This window comes from Lutjanus erythropterus, chromosome 7, assembly GCF_056507025.1.
Source record: "Lutjanus erythropterus isolate fLutEry1 chromosome 7, fLutEry1.hap2, whole genome shotgun sequence".
NCBI classification, from domain to species: Eukaryota; Metazoa; Chordata; class Actinopteri; order Lutjaniformes; family Lutjanidae; genus Lutjanus; species Lutjanus erythropterus.
This window is the reverse complement of record NC_139323.1, coordinates 36,811,249-36,826,857: the sequence shown is the minus strand read 5'-3', so window position 1 is coordinate 36,826,857 and position 15,609 is coordinate 36,811,249. Positions and strand designations below refer to the sequence as shown.

The 15,609-nt window shown below is 39.3% G+C and overlaps 1 protein-coding gene across 2 annotated transcripts; it reads left to right on the top strand.

Annotated features, from left to right (window-relative positions):
* The first annotated feature begins 891 nt into the window (after positions 1-891).
* Positions 892-15,089, top strand: fxr1 (FMR1 autosomal homolog 1). Of its 2 annotated transcripts, XM_084723655.1 has the most exons (18): positions 892-993; positions 3,788-3,840; positions 3,965-4,058; positions 4,155-4,226; positions 4,422-4,570; positions 4,798-4,891; positions 5,093-5,209; positions 6,496-6,666; positions 6,886-6,964; positions 7,319-7,427; positions 7,580-7,676; positions 9,306-9,522; positions 10,300-10,393; positions 10,578-10,696; positions 10,797-11,006; positions 11,318-11,395; positions 12,551-12,633; positions 13,123-15,089. In XM_084723655.1, exons 1-18 carry the CDS (start codon positions 943-945, stop codon positions 13,315-13,317), a joined length of 2,082 nt encoding a protein of 693 aa, XP_084579781.1. In that variant the 5' UTR covers positions 892-942; the 3' UTR covers positions 13,318-15,089. The 2 variants fall into 2 exon arrangements, with proteins under 2 accessions (XP_084579781.1, XP_084579782.1); XM_084723656.1 differs by lacking the exon at positions 11,318-11,395 and having other exon boundaries at positions 7,319-7,428; positions 7,590-7,676.
* The last annotated feature ends 520 nt before the right edge of the window (positions 15,090-15,609 follow it).

The window sequence follows — 15,609 nt, the reverse complement described above, 5'->3', positions numbered from 1 at the left end:
CGAGTCCACATGTCTAGCTACAAATGTGTGAACCTGGACTGGAGAGACGGAAAAACAGAGCTCAGATGAAGGTTGTTGTTTTTAGAAAATCCTTTCAGTGACCACAGTTGACATGTGGCTGCAGCTGTTATCATTCTGGAAGACAGAACGCTCATCAGGGCAGACGTTCTCCACTGCTGAGACACATTTCTTCCCTCAGTATAACTTTAAAATGATCTGTAAGGCAACACTTGAAGAATGTATGTAGGAGGAGGTTTAACACGCAAGACAGACCACCAAATCATATATACATATATATGTGTGTGTATATATATATATATACATATATGATTTGACCAGTGATAGCAATTAGAAATATATATATTTTTTTATTAGTCTGTTTCATTTTATGTATGTGGAATTTCACCCAAATGATAAATAATTGGATTAAAAAAAGATAATAATAAATCAAAGTCACACAACCATAAAGCATGACCTGTTTCTTTTAGATCAAACGTTCTGCATATCAATGAAAAATGGCAGATAATTTATTCTGCTATATCATACTGTACAAGTCATTAACCACTATTCAATTTGCCAAATTACAATTACTGTTTGCAAAGTTGCTAATGTCATGCGCCATCACAAAAGGAAAAAAAGGTCGCAACTGTCCCCAGTCTCCCCTACAGTTGGCAAGCAACAGGTCACTGTTGTTCTGTTTATCTAATGTACTGTAACAGCTTATTAATGATTTATAGTGTTTACAACCTAATAATAACCTAATTATGAACATTTATAAATTATTTATAATGATATTCTTATTGTAAAGTAGTACCTATTTGTATAGAGGTAAAGAGTAAACATCATTCCACCACGGAGCAGTTGTTACCTCTGCAGTGTTCAAACTTCACTCCTGATGCTTTATGGAGCACCTGTCGTCCCAGCATCCTTTGCGTGTCCAATATGGAAGAACTGGCGGTGGAGGTCCGTGGCTCCAACGGGGCTTATTACAAGGTAAATACCGGCTTATCGATTCAGCAATAGACACGATAGGCTGTTACACGGATGCAGTGTTTTAGCTTAGGTCTCATGGACCACGGCAGCAGTTTCAGACGTGCTCTGGACCCTCTAACTGCTCTCCATTAGCTTGTATTAGCAGCGCTAGCCACAATTAGCTGGCTAAGCTAGCATCGCTCGCAAGTCTTCGCCAACTGCCACTGTTTAGCGATCTTTCTGTTGTACTCAGCATGGATTAAAAACATGATCTTGTTTGCGATAATGGAACTACATAACCGTTAAGGGCTGTTATCAGTTTTGCTCGACGGTCGGTTGTAGCTTTCTCGAGCTAAAAGTTAGCTCACTCGCTAGTTGTTTTAACTGTTGACGTCGAAAGACGTAGCTCAAGTAAACTGTTGTCAGACGTCATGTTGTATATGCAATTCCGCATCATTAATCGGTTGTGTAGCTGTTATAATAGCTGTTAGAATTTGATTATATAGCTTATTAAAGTATGTGATATTTGTGGTTATGACAGTGATTTTGAGCTCTCGTCGATCTGCACCTACTCAACGGCTGTCTATTATTTGATACTTCATCATGCCCGAGCTATTTTTTGTATGTGTATGTGTGAGCCAGCTGTTCCTTGTCAATCCTGACCAGCTGGCATGTCAGGAGAGGGTCACTGATACCGTAGACTTAAAAGCTATTTCTAGACTTGCTGCCTGTCTCCTGTCCTCCCATCTCCCCCGTGTGTTTCCTCATCTCCTCCTCTACATCGACTCCTTTCCTACTTCTGCCTCTCTCCCCCTTTGGCCTCACCTCCATTCCTCAGATGACTCCTTTACTACTGTTTGACACTGTCCTCACTGCTTTTTCTTTCTCTACTCAACCCTGCTGGTTTCATGACTCACTTTGTCCTCTCCTTTGCTTGTCAGCTGCCCAGGCTGACTCTTGAGATATATGGCTTTATGAGTAGGGCTGAACAGTTTAATTGAGATTTTATAGAAATCACAAAGTGTGTCAAAGTACCATTTTAAATTCAACAATGTTGTGCTGCAGAGATGTCCTGGCCTGTACATCATATTCTACAGGCTCAGGATGTTAATGAATTGCTGTTAAAAATTTAAGTAATTAAAATGTATCCATCAATAGTCTACAAATACACCATCATTTTGGGTATAGATCCCCACAAAAAGCATATAATAATCACTTAGTATGTCTTCTTTTTTGAAAATGAGAATAACAAAATAACAGTGATTATTTCCCCTAATATTGTAAATCATACCACAGTCATACACACATCATACGACATCAGTCAAAATAATCACAATTAGATATTTTTTCGAAATCATTCAGCCCTATTTGTGATGCTATGGTTTCATGAACATGTACCCTTATACAGGAAGTGTAAGTGGCTTAAATTGCACATTCTGAAAGCCTTGCATACAAGGGTTGTAAGAAAATATTCATACACTTGAGTATCGCAGTGTTATATTTTGGGAAACTGTATTGATTCTCAAAAACACTGCATCACAACAGTGATGCATGCCAAGATTTGAGCCAGTTGTTCATTTTGTGTTGTGTTTAAACCCCTGACTGCTACATAGCAGCGTTGTTATCTGTTGTCACTGTTCTGATTGCACAAAAAAGTAAACTTTGCACATGTATCACCAGATTCTTGCCAATACACAGCCCTTCCCATTACCTCTGAGATTTTAAATCCCGGTGTGTCTTTATGGCCAGTCAGTAAGGTTATTTTCAGCAGATCTTGGAAGTGTATTTAGGATGTGTGAAAGGCATCAAATTAGAGCTGTATCTAATATTTCTTATTATTGAGTAATCTGTCTGATCCAGTATTGCAACCAACTGTCTTATGATATCAGTTGGATTCTGTCTTTTCCCTTTTCTTAAACAATTAAGCTGTAAATAATACATTTATATAGATGCACTTTGCTTACTTAGTCATTTAAAAACATCATGCTCAAACTGTGAATCAAATATCCATGAAGGAAGAAATAAATAGCCCACAATAGCGTTGTCATGATGAGTATTTTTGATACAATATTAGTTAAAAACAAAACAAAAACAAAACTCAATATCTTTTTTTATACTATTGTGAAAAGGCACACAAAATACATTTTGTTTTGTTTTGTATTTTTAATTAACAACCTACACACAGTGCACAGAAAAGGCCCAAGAATAGTGACTAATCCTCACATTTGAAAATTTGTAAGCAGAGACAGTGGCATATTTGTTTTTTATTTTAATTGCTGTAAAAGTGTCATTTCAAAGTAAAAAAAAACTTGCCAGTGTTCTCTAGTCATACAGACAATTAAGACTTTATTTGCCCAGATTTCAAGATGTCTGTTGCTGAGATTCCTGCCACCAACAAAAACAGTGAAATTGAATGGAGTTTAGTGTTTGATTCCCAAAAGCAGTGAAAAGAGACCTGAAAACTCAACAGCAATGTCTGCTTCTAGAAAGATGTCTCTTAACTCTGAATAATCAACAGAACTTACTCTTAACAATCGTGGTTAGGAAATGTTGTTTCTCTTGGCAAAGGCCACTATAAGTTATTAACACACATCAACAAATAAGTTAGATCATTGACCAAATATTATTAATATATGTGAACTTTACATTGCATTATCTTCTTCACAAAGGAGAGAACTTGCTTGAAGAGTCAAAATCAGCTCTTTCCTTTCTGTCCTGTTCAGTCTGTGTAACTTACATAGGTGAAACTTTATGTCAGTCAGCTGTCATGTTCTTACTGTGCTAACCCCTCTCTGTGTCGCTGTCTGTCCTGCAGGGGTTTGTCAAAGATATCCACGATGACTCTCTCACCATTGCCTTTGAGAACAAGTGAGTCTTTCTTACTTCTGTATTCCAGCAGCTTACCAAAAGCCTGTCAAGTCAAATTTTAAGACAAATGTACAGTAGGGCTAATATGTTCTAGCAAAGTTAAAAATTACCTTCTCATTTTCAGTTGGCAGCCAGAACGCCAGGTGCCCTTCAGTGATGTCAGGATGCCACCGCCCGCTGACGGCAAGAAGGACATTGGAGAGGGCGAGGAGGTTGAGGTGAGGATGACATAAGCATACTTTTTTTTTTTCTTTTCTTATTTCTCGATTTATCCCTGTCTGTACTTGTCTCACTTGGTCTTAATCTCCCGTCAGATCTTGTCCAGAGCCAATGATCAGGAGCCCTGTGGTTGGTGGCTGGCTAAGGTCCGCATGATGAAGGGAGACGTGAGTATTGTTCCTCATGAAGACAGTCTTACAGATTTTCTGTACTGTTCTTTTCTATGCTGTATGCTATTTACATGAAAATGAATGCTAACAGTATTAAATTCTTACTTAAATTGTATCATATCTATGTATATTGCCTGGTAGCTAGCAGAACATTGAGTGAAGAATGCTGATGTGACTTGTCTGTCTTTTCAGTTTTATGTGATAGAGTATGCAGCCTGCGACGCCACTTACAATGAGATTGTGACATTTGAACGTCTGCGTCCAGTCAACCCTAACAAGGCCATCACCAAGAACTCCTTTCACAAGTGCACTGTCCCCGTTCCTCAGGATCTACAAGAAGCGTATGTACAGCAGCTTTACACAGACATTAGGGAGGGACAAATCTTAAACTCATGTGCTTGTTCTCTTCATAGTTAAAGATAACATGCGTATGTACTGTAGATTGTTTATTGTAGGTGTTACATATTGTCTGTACTTTGAGAGCTTTGCGCTTCTTTTCAGATTTCTCCAATCCCAATCTCCTGTCAGATGTATGAGTAAATGTGTACACTTGTTTCTCGTATTACAGGTGCCAGAATGAGAATGCCCATAAGGACTTTAAGAAAGCCGTTGGAGCCTGTCGCATCACATTCTGCCCTGAGACCAGCCAACTAGTGATTGTGGTAACTGGCTTGTTGTAACTCTGTGGTGACATTTGAATATGTACTTTATGACATCCATGCGACATTTTGCAAATTTGTCATGCTCACTATGTTGTACAGTGGATGACTCACCTATTCCTTTTTGTCTTGTCGTAATCGGCAAGGAAGTTGCTCACCATATGTTAATTCTATTTTTAATTTCCTGTGTGTATGTCTGTGTAGTCTGTCAATGAGACGACAGTGAAGCGTGTGTCTTTGCTGAGTGACATGCACCTGCGCAGCATCAGGACCAAGTTGCTGCTAATGTCACGGAACCATGAGGCCACAAAGCATCTGGAGGTCAGTTGGCAACAAAAGCCAACACTTGTCAAATACTTATATTAATCCTGTGTGAATCAGTATCTCAGTGATTTGGGTTGTATATTTTTTTAAACATCTGTTTTCTGTTTTTTTGTTGTCAGATGACTGAACAAGCATGAAATTTGATCATGGCTCATACGTTGAACAGCAGTTAACAGCTGTGCTGTGAGATTGGCCATATTGGTGTATAAAATGAGTGATGACAGAGAACAGTAGCTGCATATGTGTATTTATGCTTACTGAATGCAGAAAGTGAGCAAAGCAACTCTTAACTATTTTGTTACTGTGACTGCTGAAAAATGCATGTACGTTGTGAAAATTGTAAGCACCCAGCACACAAAAAATACAGAAACACTGATGTTTTTTTCATTATAATGGCAATATTACCACTTGTTGGCAGAATGACGTCAGACCACTATCACACTATCAATGACTGAGACTGAAAGTGAAAGTAACATTGCTGCTGGCTCCACAGTGGAGGAGTTGGTTCTAAAAAAATGGCGCAACCTCAGTAGTGCTGAAGTGGTTTAGCTGCAAAAGATCAGATGTATAATAAAGCACAGTAACAAGAAAGAAGTGCAATAAGAATGTCACAACAGAAGGGGCAATACAACAAACTAATTTAAACAACTCAAGCAGAAGTGCCTGATTGAGTGTGAGGAGAGCTCAACAGCTATTGTGAGTTCTCAACCAAAAATATTTTTTTGTTTTGTCATATTATCGAGCTCATTGTTATCACAGAATGCCCTGAAATATGGTGAATATTTTAGGGCCATATCTCCCACTGTCACTGAGTTGAACAAAGTATCTCCTATGAGAGAGGAACTTGGAGTGTTTTATAGGTTTTCAACAAGGCAGTAAACCAGTACTTCCAAGTCCAGTAAGCAGAGATAATTCTAGCAAGGGTCAGAGGTTAACACTGATATGTCCGTCTACGGCATGTCACAAGAGGCCACAGCAGGTGGCTACAAAAATAAGATGTCTTCTTTTCAGGGGCCTCTTAAAAAGAATGTACACAGTCTGACAACTGGAGAAACTCAATCATCTGAGATATTTTTTAACCAAACTAGCAACAAGAAGCGGGCTGAAACAAGTGAAGTAAATGAATGATAAATCTTAGTGTCTCATGCTGATTTACTGTCATTAGTCAGTTTTGTCTATAGAAATGTAGTTCAAGGATTGTGAATTAATTAAAACCAAAAAAAACTTTTTAAAGTAGTTTAAGAAGTAGTAACAAATTAAACATTCTGTTTGTCTTTGTGTAGAGTTCCAGGCAGCTGGTGTCGTCCTTCCAGGAGGAGTTCATGGTGAGACCGGATCTGATGGGCCTCGCCATCGGCAGCCATGGCAGCAACATCCAGCAAGCACGGAAAGTTGCAGGCGTCACTGCCATTGAGCTGGATGAGGAGACTGGCACTTTCAGGATTTATGGAGAGGTAGGGTGTCGGCGGAGGCATGAGTGTGACATCAGTGACGGTGAAAAAGAAAGAATGAAAAGGAGTCATCAAATGTTGAGACGTGTTTTTATTGAAACAAGTAGCAGTGGACGTATTTGTTGTTACTTTAAGTGGATTTGAGCATTATTTTGTTAGGATTGGGTGACTGTACGTATGTTGTGTGTATGACAGACTGAGTAACCCTGTGTCATCTTTCAGTCAGCAGAGGCAGTGAAGAAGGCCAGGAGCTACTTGGAGTTTGTGGAGGACTCTGTCCAGGTGCCCAGGAACCTTGTTGGTATGTAGAGACACACATTTACTGGATGTGCTGGGAAATCCCCCAAATGTCAGGTTACTAGGGGCATTCCTAGGGCAGCTCTACTGAATACTTTAGCCATGATAGTAGTACCACATTACAGACAATTATTGCAAGACAATCATGTAACATTCATTACAATAACTGTGTAGCTTAAAATGACAATACGGTTCTCAAAATACAGGAATCCTGCATATACCACAGTTATTTACTCCATGATAAGGTGCTTACAGTTTCAATATCAACATCATGATATGAAATCATCATCTTTTTGACTTGCAGCTGTTTCATTGTCACTAGTCACCTTCTCATCTTGTCCTTGCTCTGTGCCCCCAGGCAAAGTGATTGGTAAGAACGGTAAAGTCATCCAGGAGATTGTGGACAAGTCCGGTGTGGTGAGGGTCCGGATAGAAGGAGACAATGACAGCAAGCAACCTCGACAGGAAGTAAGCCTGATATTGCCACACCTTTGACCTGATAAAGCTGCTGTAGATTACTGATAAGTGTGACAAGTTTTGTGTGTTTCATACAGATGATGTCGCCACATTATTTCCATTTCAGCCCCATACTAACAGGCGTGTTGTGTTTTTGTGTTTTGTTGACACAGGGAATGGTCCCATTCACCTTTGTTGGTACTAAGGAGAGTATTGGCAATGTCCAGGTCTTGTTGGAGTACCACATCTCTTACCTAAATGTAAGGACACCTGTATGTGCGTATGTTTGTGTCTGTGTGTTGAATTATGGAAAAATAGCTTGTTTTTGATGAATGCTTGTACATGTTTTAGACAATTCCTTGCTTTCGCTTAATGCCACAGCTTCAGTTTACAGCCATTTCAGGGTCCTTTTTGATGCATCTCCTGCCTATCCAGTGTTTGATCACTGGGCTGCATGAGGCGGCACAATAAACACATGTTGGAATTATGGCTGCAGTCAATGATTATTTTCATTATCAATTAATCTGCCAAGTATTTTCATGACTAAGTGTTTGGCCTGTAAAATGTCAAAAATAATTGAAAAATGCTCATCACAGTTTCCCAGACTGACATCTTCAAATTGCTTCTCTGGTCCAACCAACAGTCCAGAATCCAAAGACGCTTCATTTACTGTCATTAATGACCAAAAAAGGCAGCAAATCCCGACATTTAAGAACCTGGAACCAGCAAAGTTTGTCATTCTTGGTTGAAAAATGACTAAAACAATGATTCAGTTATGAAAATAGTTGGCAATATATTTTCGTTTGATTGAGTGCTCAATGAATTGACTTATTGTTGCAGCTCCAGTTGGAGTAATTTTCATGCATGAAGCCTAACTTGCATTTACTTTGCCTCCAGCATGTTTATAGCGCTTCATAAGCTTTGGTATTCTTAACAGTAACATTACTCAAATTTGTGCTGTGTATGTACTTGTCAAACCAATCAGTAATTATGAATTATTATTATGAACAAAAAGCACCTTAGGATACCTCATAGAAAATTCAAAAATACTTACTTAAGGAGACTTGTATTTACTACCTTACTAACACTGAGTTAAGGTTATCAGAGTTCAGTATACAGTAATATTTTTTTAGTGAAGGAAGCTGCCTTGCCTGAAATTTAAACCTTAATCTTTTGAAGCTTATCTTTTTAAGTTTATTCCACTTTGAGGCTGGCAGCTAAATCAGTCACAGTTCGAGGTGAATGTATGAGAGGAAAAAGCCCACTGCACAAGCAGAGGACTGTATGGAACTGAAATTAGCTTGATGTTTGATTATCATTAGCTAAAGATGGACTTAAAGTTTTCAATATTGACCAGATGAATATATAGTTAATTACCAGTTCTAGTAAACAATGTCCTGGTTGGAATACCTGATTATTAACATTTATATTTACAAATTTCTTGTACATGATAATCTTCATAGATAATCACTTTGCTGTTCTGCAGTGTGCATTGCTCTGTGTATACATTTTACACTATGCATGTGTGTGTGTGTGTGTGTGTGTGTCCTGTGCCCTCTGCATGTTTTGTGTTGGTTTGTTTTGCACTGTGTGTGTATAGGACATAATGGAGCTTCTTGTGGAGGGCCGGCAGCTAGAAGAAGAGCTGAGGCAGATTGTGGATTATGTACATGGGTGCAGGCTAGCAAGATTCAGAATAAGCAGCACCAGGCACACTGGATGTAATGTACATGTGTGTATGATGATTATGCATGCGTGTTCAGTGCTGACCCTTCTCTGAGATTTGCTTGATTTTCCATAACACAAGAAAATTACAGTCACAAACGTTTTTTATTTCTTGCTTCTCCTTTTGACTTATTTTCTGCCTCTTTATTCTGTTTCTGCTCCAGGAGGTTGAACAGCTTCGCCTGGAGAGGATGCAGATTGATGAACAGTTACGTCAGATCACCCAGGGTCACAGACCAGCTGACAGAGAGAGAGGGGAAAGAGGAGGAGGGTATAATACAGATGGCAGTGCTAATGCCACTTCGTCATCTTCACATGTCTCTCGCTCCTACAACAGTCGGGGGCGTGGACGCAGAGGACACGGCTACAGCACTGGATATGGTAGGCACCTTGTGAAGTTAAATGTTTAAAAAATGAACTTATGTGCTGCCAAATACTGTGGTGTTAAAAACAGGATGCCTGATGGTTATCACTAATCACAGTATTGTTAAAATGTGCTTAAAATGTTTAAAAAGTACCAACAGACACACTGAAATCAGTTTTATAGAAGAAGTTCAGAAGTTTTATACTGAAAATAGAGGTGTTCTGATTTTCTGATCCATTTTTTTCCCACTCGATATCGATTCGGATACCTAAATTTTGTGAATTGGGGAATACAGAGTACCAGTGTGTTTAAAAAGAAAAAAAATCTGTTTTGGGGTTATGGGGAAAACATAAAAGATTATTTACAGTTCAGACAATTCAAGAAATCTGCTGTGGGTTCTACCACAGATCCCCACTAAAACAAACCAAATCAGGAAATTAGGATGATCTATATTCACAGTAACAGAGGTTACATACAACATATACACTGGGTACTCATAGTTGCCATAGACAGTAAGACAGTAACTTAGTGAGTCAGGTTTGCAGTGTTTGCCTTAGCCAAGACACTGACAACTCCTGGAGAAACTCTGACTGGAGTCTGCGTCAGGTGGAGGAATAATCTGTTGGATTGTGTCCTTTCCCCGGTGACCTTCTGTTTACCACAAGAAATTTGAAATACAACCAGGCAGGAGTTAAAATGTCTGGGTTCAAAGATCCAGCTGTGGCCCAGTAGTTTAGCATTGGTCCAGACCTTTTTGCGTGACCGTACTCCGTGTGTTTGCTTTCTGCTTTCAGGAACCAACTCAGAGCAATCCAATGCCTCTGAGACAGATTCAGAACGCAGGGATGAGCTCAGTGACTGGTCCCTTGCTGGAGAGGACCAGGACAGGTGAGTTGAAAGATGTGCAACTTGTGTAGTTCTAAGTTTGTAGTGGAATCTGTGTTCTGAACCATCTATTATTCTTATTGTTTGTAGAATATTAGGGCACATGTACACACTGCTATTGTTGAGCATGTCTATGTTTTTTCTTTTTTGGATCATTTGACTGATTTATTGACTGACTGGGTTGAAGGGAGAGGGAGAGAGGCCCACGCCCACAAAGAGATGGTCGCAGGAGGCCTGGACCCGGCAGAGGTCGTGGAGGGAGTGGACGGGGAAGAGGAGGAAGAGGAGGATATAACAACAGCTATGGTAAACACACATAATACACATAATAAATTCCTCTTGTAAAAGTCTTGTAGTTTGACTGCAGATTTAACCTGTTTTCTGTGAATCTGATGTAACTCTACAGGAGGGCCTCGGGACCATGAGGACAACCATGCCTATGGAGCCTTGGAGACAAACACAGAGACAGACCAGACAGCTGATACAGATGCCAGTGAGTCCAACCTGCCCGCAAACCGGCGCAGAAGATCCCGACGACGCAGAACAGATGAGGACGCCACACTGATGGACGGCATGAGCGAGTCGGACAACGCCTCGATGAGTGAAAACGGAATAGGTAGGGAAGTCACATTATTTGGATTGAAGATTTTTACGAGACTTCCTTATGCACACACACACACTAAAACATTGCATACAGGTAAATCTGTGTTGTTAGAATACATTGGGTAAATAAGTTCTTAAGTCAGTTCTTTAGCAGAATATCTTATTAAGAAAGTCTGTCATAGAACTACAGTCCAGAACGTGCAGCAGGGCATCTTCTCTCATTTCAAGTGTAAAAGGAGCCAGTGCAGTTCAAAGCTCAGGTCTTTGGTTTTATGGCAATTTAAGCCCCAAATCCCTCTCTTTGTGATGACCAAACACCCGTAGATGACCCTGAAGCTAAACCTCAGCGTCGTAACCGTAGTCGACGTCGCCGCATCCGCCTGCCTGAGGAGAGGCAGCCAGGTAACCATGGAAACTGCCAGTATTCCCTCCCCTGAACAGTGCTCCTAATGACTTGGCTAAAAGGTTGTGCACCAAGCCTGGTGTTTGTTCGTGTGCTATCAACAGCTTACTAAACCAAAAAGTTGTTAAAAATTGTTTAAATCTTTTTCAAGGGACAGTTCACCCCAAAATCCAAAATACATTTATTTTACATTTTTAAATTTTCTCTGGCATGTAATTCTGTTTATACATCTAGATAGTTTGGGTGGCAGTTGCTGAGTTTTGGAGATATCACCCTACGTTCTTTTGAATAAAATGTAAATAGATGGCACTTGGCTTCTGGTGCTTAAAGACCCCCCCCCCCCAAAAAAAACCCCAAAAAAACAGCAATGTCTCTTTCCAGAAATCATGACCCAAACTATTATGGTATGGTAGAGACTATTTTTTTCTGCAGTAGAATCTAAAAGAACTACTTTCTTTCAACTAGAAATAAAGTAGTTCTTCATGAAACTGCTCACAACAAGATCTGTAGATTATCTTGAAGAACTGAGAACTGCAAAGAAACATTGCTGTTTAGTTTTTAAAGTGTATTTTTTTGGTGCCGAGTGCCTTTTAGTACCATTATACTCAAGAGAAGGCAGAAATCTATGGCTGACATCTTCAAAACTCTGCAACTCACACTAGCACTACAGGCAAGAGGAAAAATGTGTATTTTTGGAGTGAACTGTCCCTTTAATCCTTGATAACTGAGTGTTGCTTGCTCCGTTGGCTTTTGCTAAATGATTGGACAAGGTTTGTTGACTGACTGGCCTACACTGTCCGTACTGATTATGCATCTTTTTTTTTTTTTGTATTTCATAGGGGTAATATTTGCTCACTAACAACTAGGCCATATGCAGTCCTGTTTGGTTTGGTGTGTCCTAGTAGGACTGAAGTCTGACTTACTTGTCTGTGTTTGATGTCAAGTGTACATGGTCTCCAGTTAGGCAAGTGTACACGACAAAAAATAAGAGAGTCTGGAAGTTCTGAAAAGCTCCTTTCAGACTGCAAGACGGGCTCCAGACGGACTCTTTCTTTCAGCATTTTGGCCTTGGTTGTTAAAAAAAAAAAACAAATAAAAAAACAGATGATGTCATGACCAGTGATTTTGGTTTCTCTGTTGTCTTGTCTGAACAGTGACTGTGGCTGACTACATATCCAGAGCTGAATCTCAGAGCAGACAGACAAACACCAAGGACACCAAGAAAAACAAGGATGTGGTTAGTACTTGGTTGTCTTGTGTTAATAAATTGCTGGCAGACATCAGTTGTCCTTCATAAAGTGTCTTTCCATAAAAGATCTTAATTTCTGTCTGCTCTTAATGCTTGACTATCACGTATTAAAGCTATTGGAAACACAAAATATCCTAGCTATGTAATTTAGGGCCTTATGTATGTAACAGCAAGTATATAAAATTATTAGAAATGAGTCTTAATCCAAATGCAAAATATTGTCTTTTAAGTTCATGTACACTTACCCGATATAGTGCTTCTTTGACTCTGAGCCAACTAAACAACAGGGAACTGTAGTGGTCATATTGCTCCATATATACATTTCAAGCCCAATTTCTAGAGGCTTTAAACCTCGTGATTTAACCTGGGTTGTATTTATTTTTGAATAAAGATGCTGCTTTATGAAATGTACCCAATGATGACTTTGTTTGAATGCATCAGAAGTTCATCATTTGTTCATCTGGCATTTCTGTCCAGGCTCAGGTGGACGCCATCGCTGAGCACAGCCCGCCGTCTGCCCCGGCAACCACCAATGGTTCCAACAACAACGATGCTGCCGACAGCGAGGGCAGCAGTGCCACCAGAGATCCCAGGTCTTCCACCGAGAGGCCCGCCAAAGTCTCCTACAAGGGGGACTCTAACCCACAACCTGTCGTCAACGGACTCTCTTAGTCAGACCTGAGCAAAGGAAATGGTTTCAAATATTTTAAATTCTTTGGCTGCACTTGATTGAATCTCCCTGTCTCTGGAGCAGCCTTAAAGGCAAAACATTTAAATACTACAAGCACTGTTCCTTTTTTTTACTTTACAAATATTTGAAACCTGTTCCACTGCGCAGGTTTTAGAGGTCTGAACCTTAACCTCCCCTTTACACACGTGTTCTGTCCAACTATTCATTTTACTACAGTTTTTGTACAATAGATCTTCCTGTATCAGCTTGCCAAAGATAGTCAAACACACACACACACACACACACACACACACACACACAGACACACACTTACAGACATCTACTTAACTGTACGTTTCAGTCCACTCTTCATTGAGAGCTCAGGGAGAGGACGGACTGAATGCAGTATTTATAAAATGCAGACAGGGATTCCACTCAAACCCATACTGTGGTATGAATGCAGCAGTTCTTTTTTTATTGGTAAAAAAATAATATCATAGCAGGGTTTTAGAAAAAAAAATCTGCCTTGTACCAGGTGGACTCAGAAAGATGCTTCCACAACTGTTTTCAGGATGTTTTGTGCATCTGAAGTAGTTTGTAAATTAAATATTCTGCATGGGCAGTACCGCAGTGCAGATAGGTTTGTTGGAAACCCAAGTATGTCTGACATACATGTGATCAGCTGTTGTGCCTTGAGAGTAGATTCAACATGTTGTTGCCTGGCTCTGCACACCATCTGAAATCTTTTCACTTATTTCTGTGTTACCTGGTGAGCACCGCCTGCCACAGATAAACCAGATGAGTTGTCTCTTTGGTCCACATGTACCCTTACGGCACCATATGCAGGTGGTGGCGAACACCGAAAGACCCTGAAAGGATTTCAGAGGCATATCTTTTTAAAAATCAGGTGTGTTTATTCTTAATGTTTGTGGGGAAAATGAGTCCAGTTATCCTTTATATATATCTGTTGAGGAGTTTGACATTAGCTGCTTTCTGTTTTTCAATATGCAACCACTTCAGTCATAGAAGAAATGTTATTACAGCGTGTCTGGAAAAGAAGCAAACAATAGAAGAGTTGTTTTCTTTGCACTGAAACATAAACTTTTTCTGTTAAAAAAGTTGATTGTAGTTGAGTCTGGAAACTGGCCTGTTACTGTTTATTGCTGGACAGAGATGTAGCCATTAGCGCTGGGTTTCCTGGAAACATCTCACTGCTAAACACTGGGCAGTTTCATCCAATATGACAAGAGGGATACTGGTTACTGTTCCCCCGAAATCCAATTAAATTAAAAGTGTGTTTGGTTAGGTTAATATCCCCTGTTACATGCCCACTATTGCAACAGTAAGAACCAGAATAATCCTGGTGTTGAGATGTTTCTGGAAAACCAAGCCCAGGTGACAATGATGTCATTTTCATGGTTCTTCCACAGACTGGCTGGCTGGAAACTGGTCACGACTGTTCCACTAAGGAAGGAGATTTATTTGGTTTATTTATTTAAAAAATGTACAGTATTTAAAAAAAAAAAGACAAAAACAAGAGAAGCTCTTCTTTTTCTTGACACTAAAACATGCGTTACCTTGGGTTTTCTTTTAAGATAAATGACAATTTGGACTACTGAGAGTTGTGACATCCCAAGTGTTTTTGTTGGGTCAACTACAGTATGTTTTTTTTTTTTTTTTTTTTAAAGGATCGTTCTGGTTGGTTGATGTGCAATATGTTTTGTATGCAGGTAGTTCTTAAATAAACTTGATCTTCCATGTAGATCTAAAACCTTATTGTGTCTGTGTCTCTTACAAAAATGAGCTACATACAAATACAAAATTTCAGTCATTTTATCAAACCATTCCATTAATAAGGCTTAAAATTAAGAAATACATGTAAGTGCCAGGCAGAGAGGGGAAAAAGTATGAGTGGAAGATTTTCTTTTATTTTGCATTTCAAGGCTAAAGTCAAACTTCTGAGAATAAAGTGGAATTTTCAATACTGCTGCAGGCATAATAAAAAATGAATTGGAGAAAGATTTTTCTTTCTAAGACTTTGAGGAAAAAAAGTCAAAATGTATTAATACATGGCACCACTAATACTTAAAGTTCAACTTTTTCTCAAAATGCAAAATACAGATTCTTACTCCTGATTTAGTTTTTATTATGCCTGGCTCTAATTCTAAAAATTAAACTTAATTCTCAAAATTTTGTCTGAAGTCTTGCAATGCAAAATAAAAACTATTCCACCTAATCTCTTCTCACTTTTCCCCCCTCATGCTTGGCTGGAATACTTTTTAACATGTTCTGGT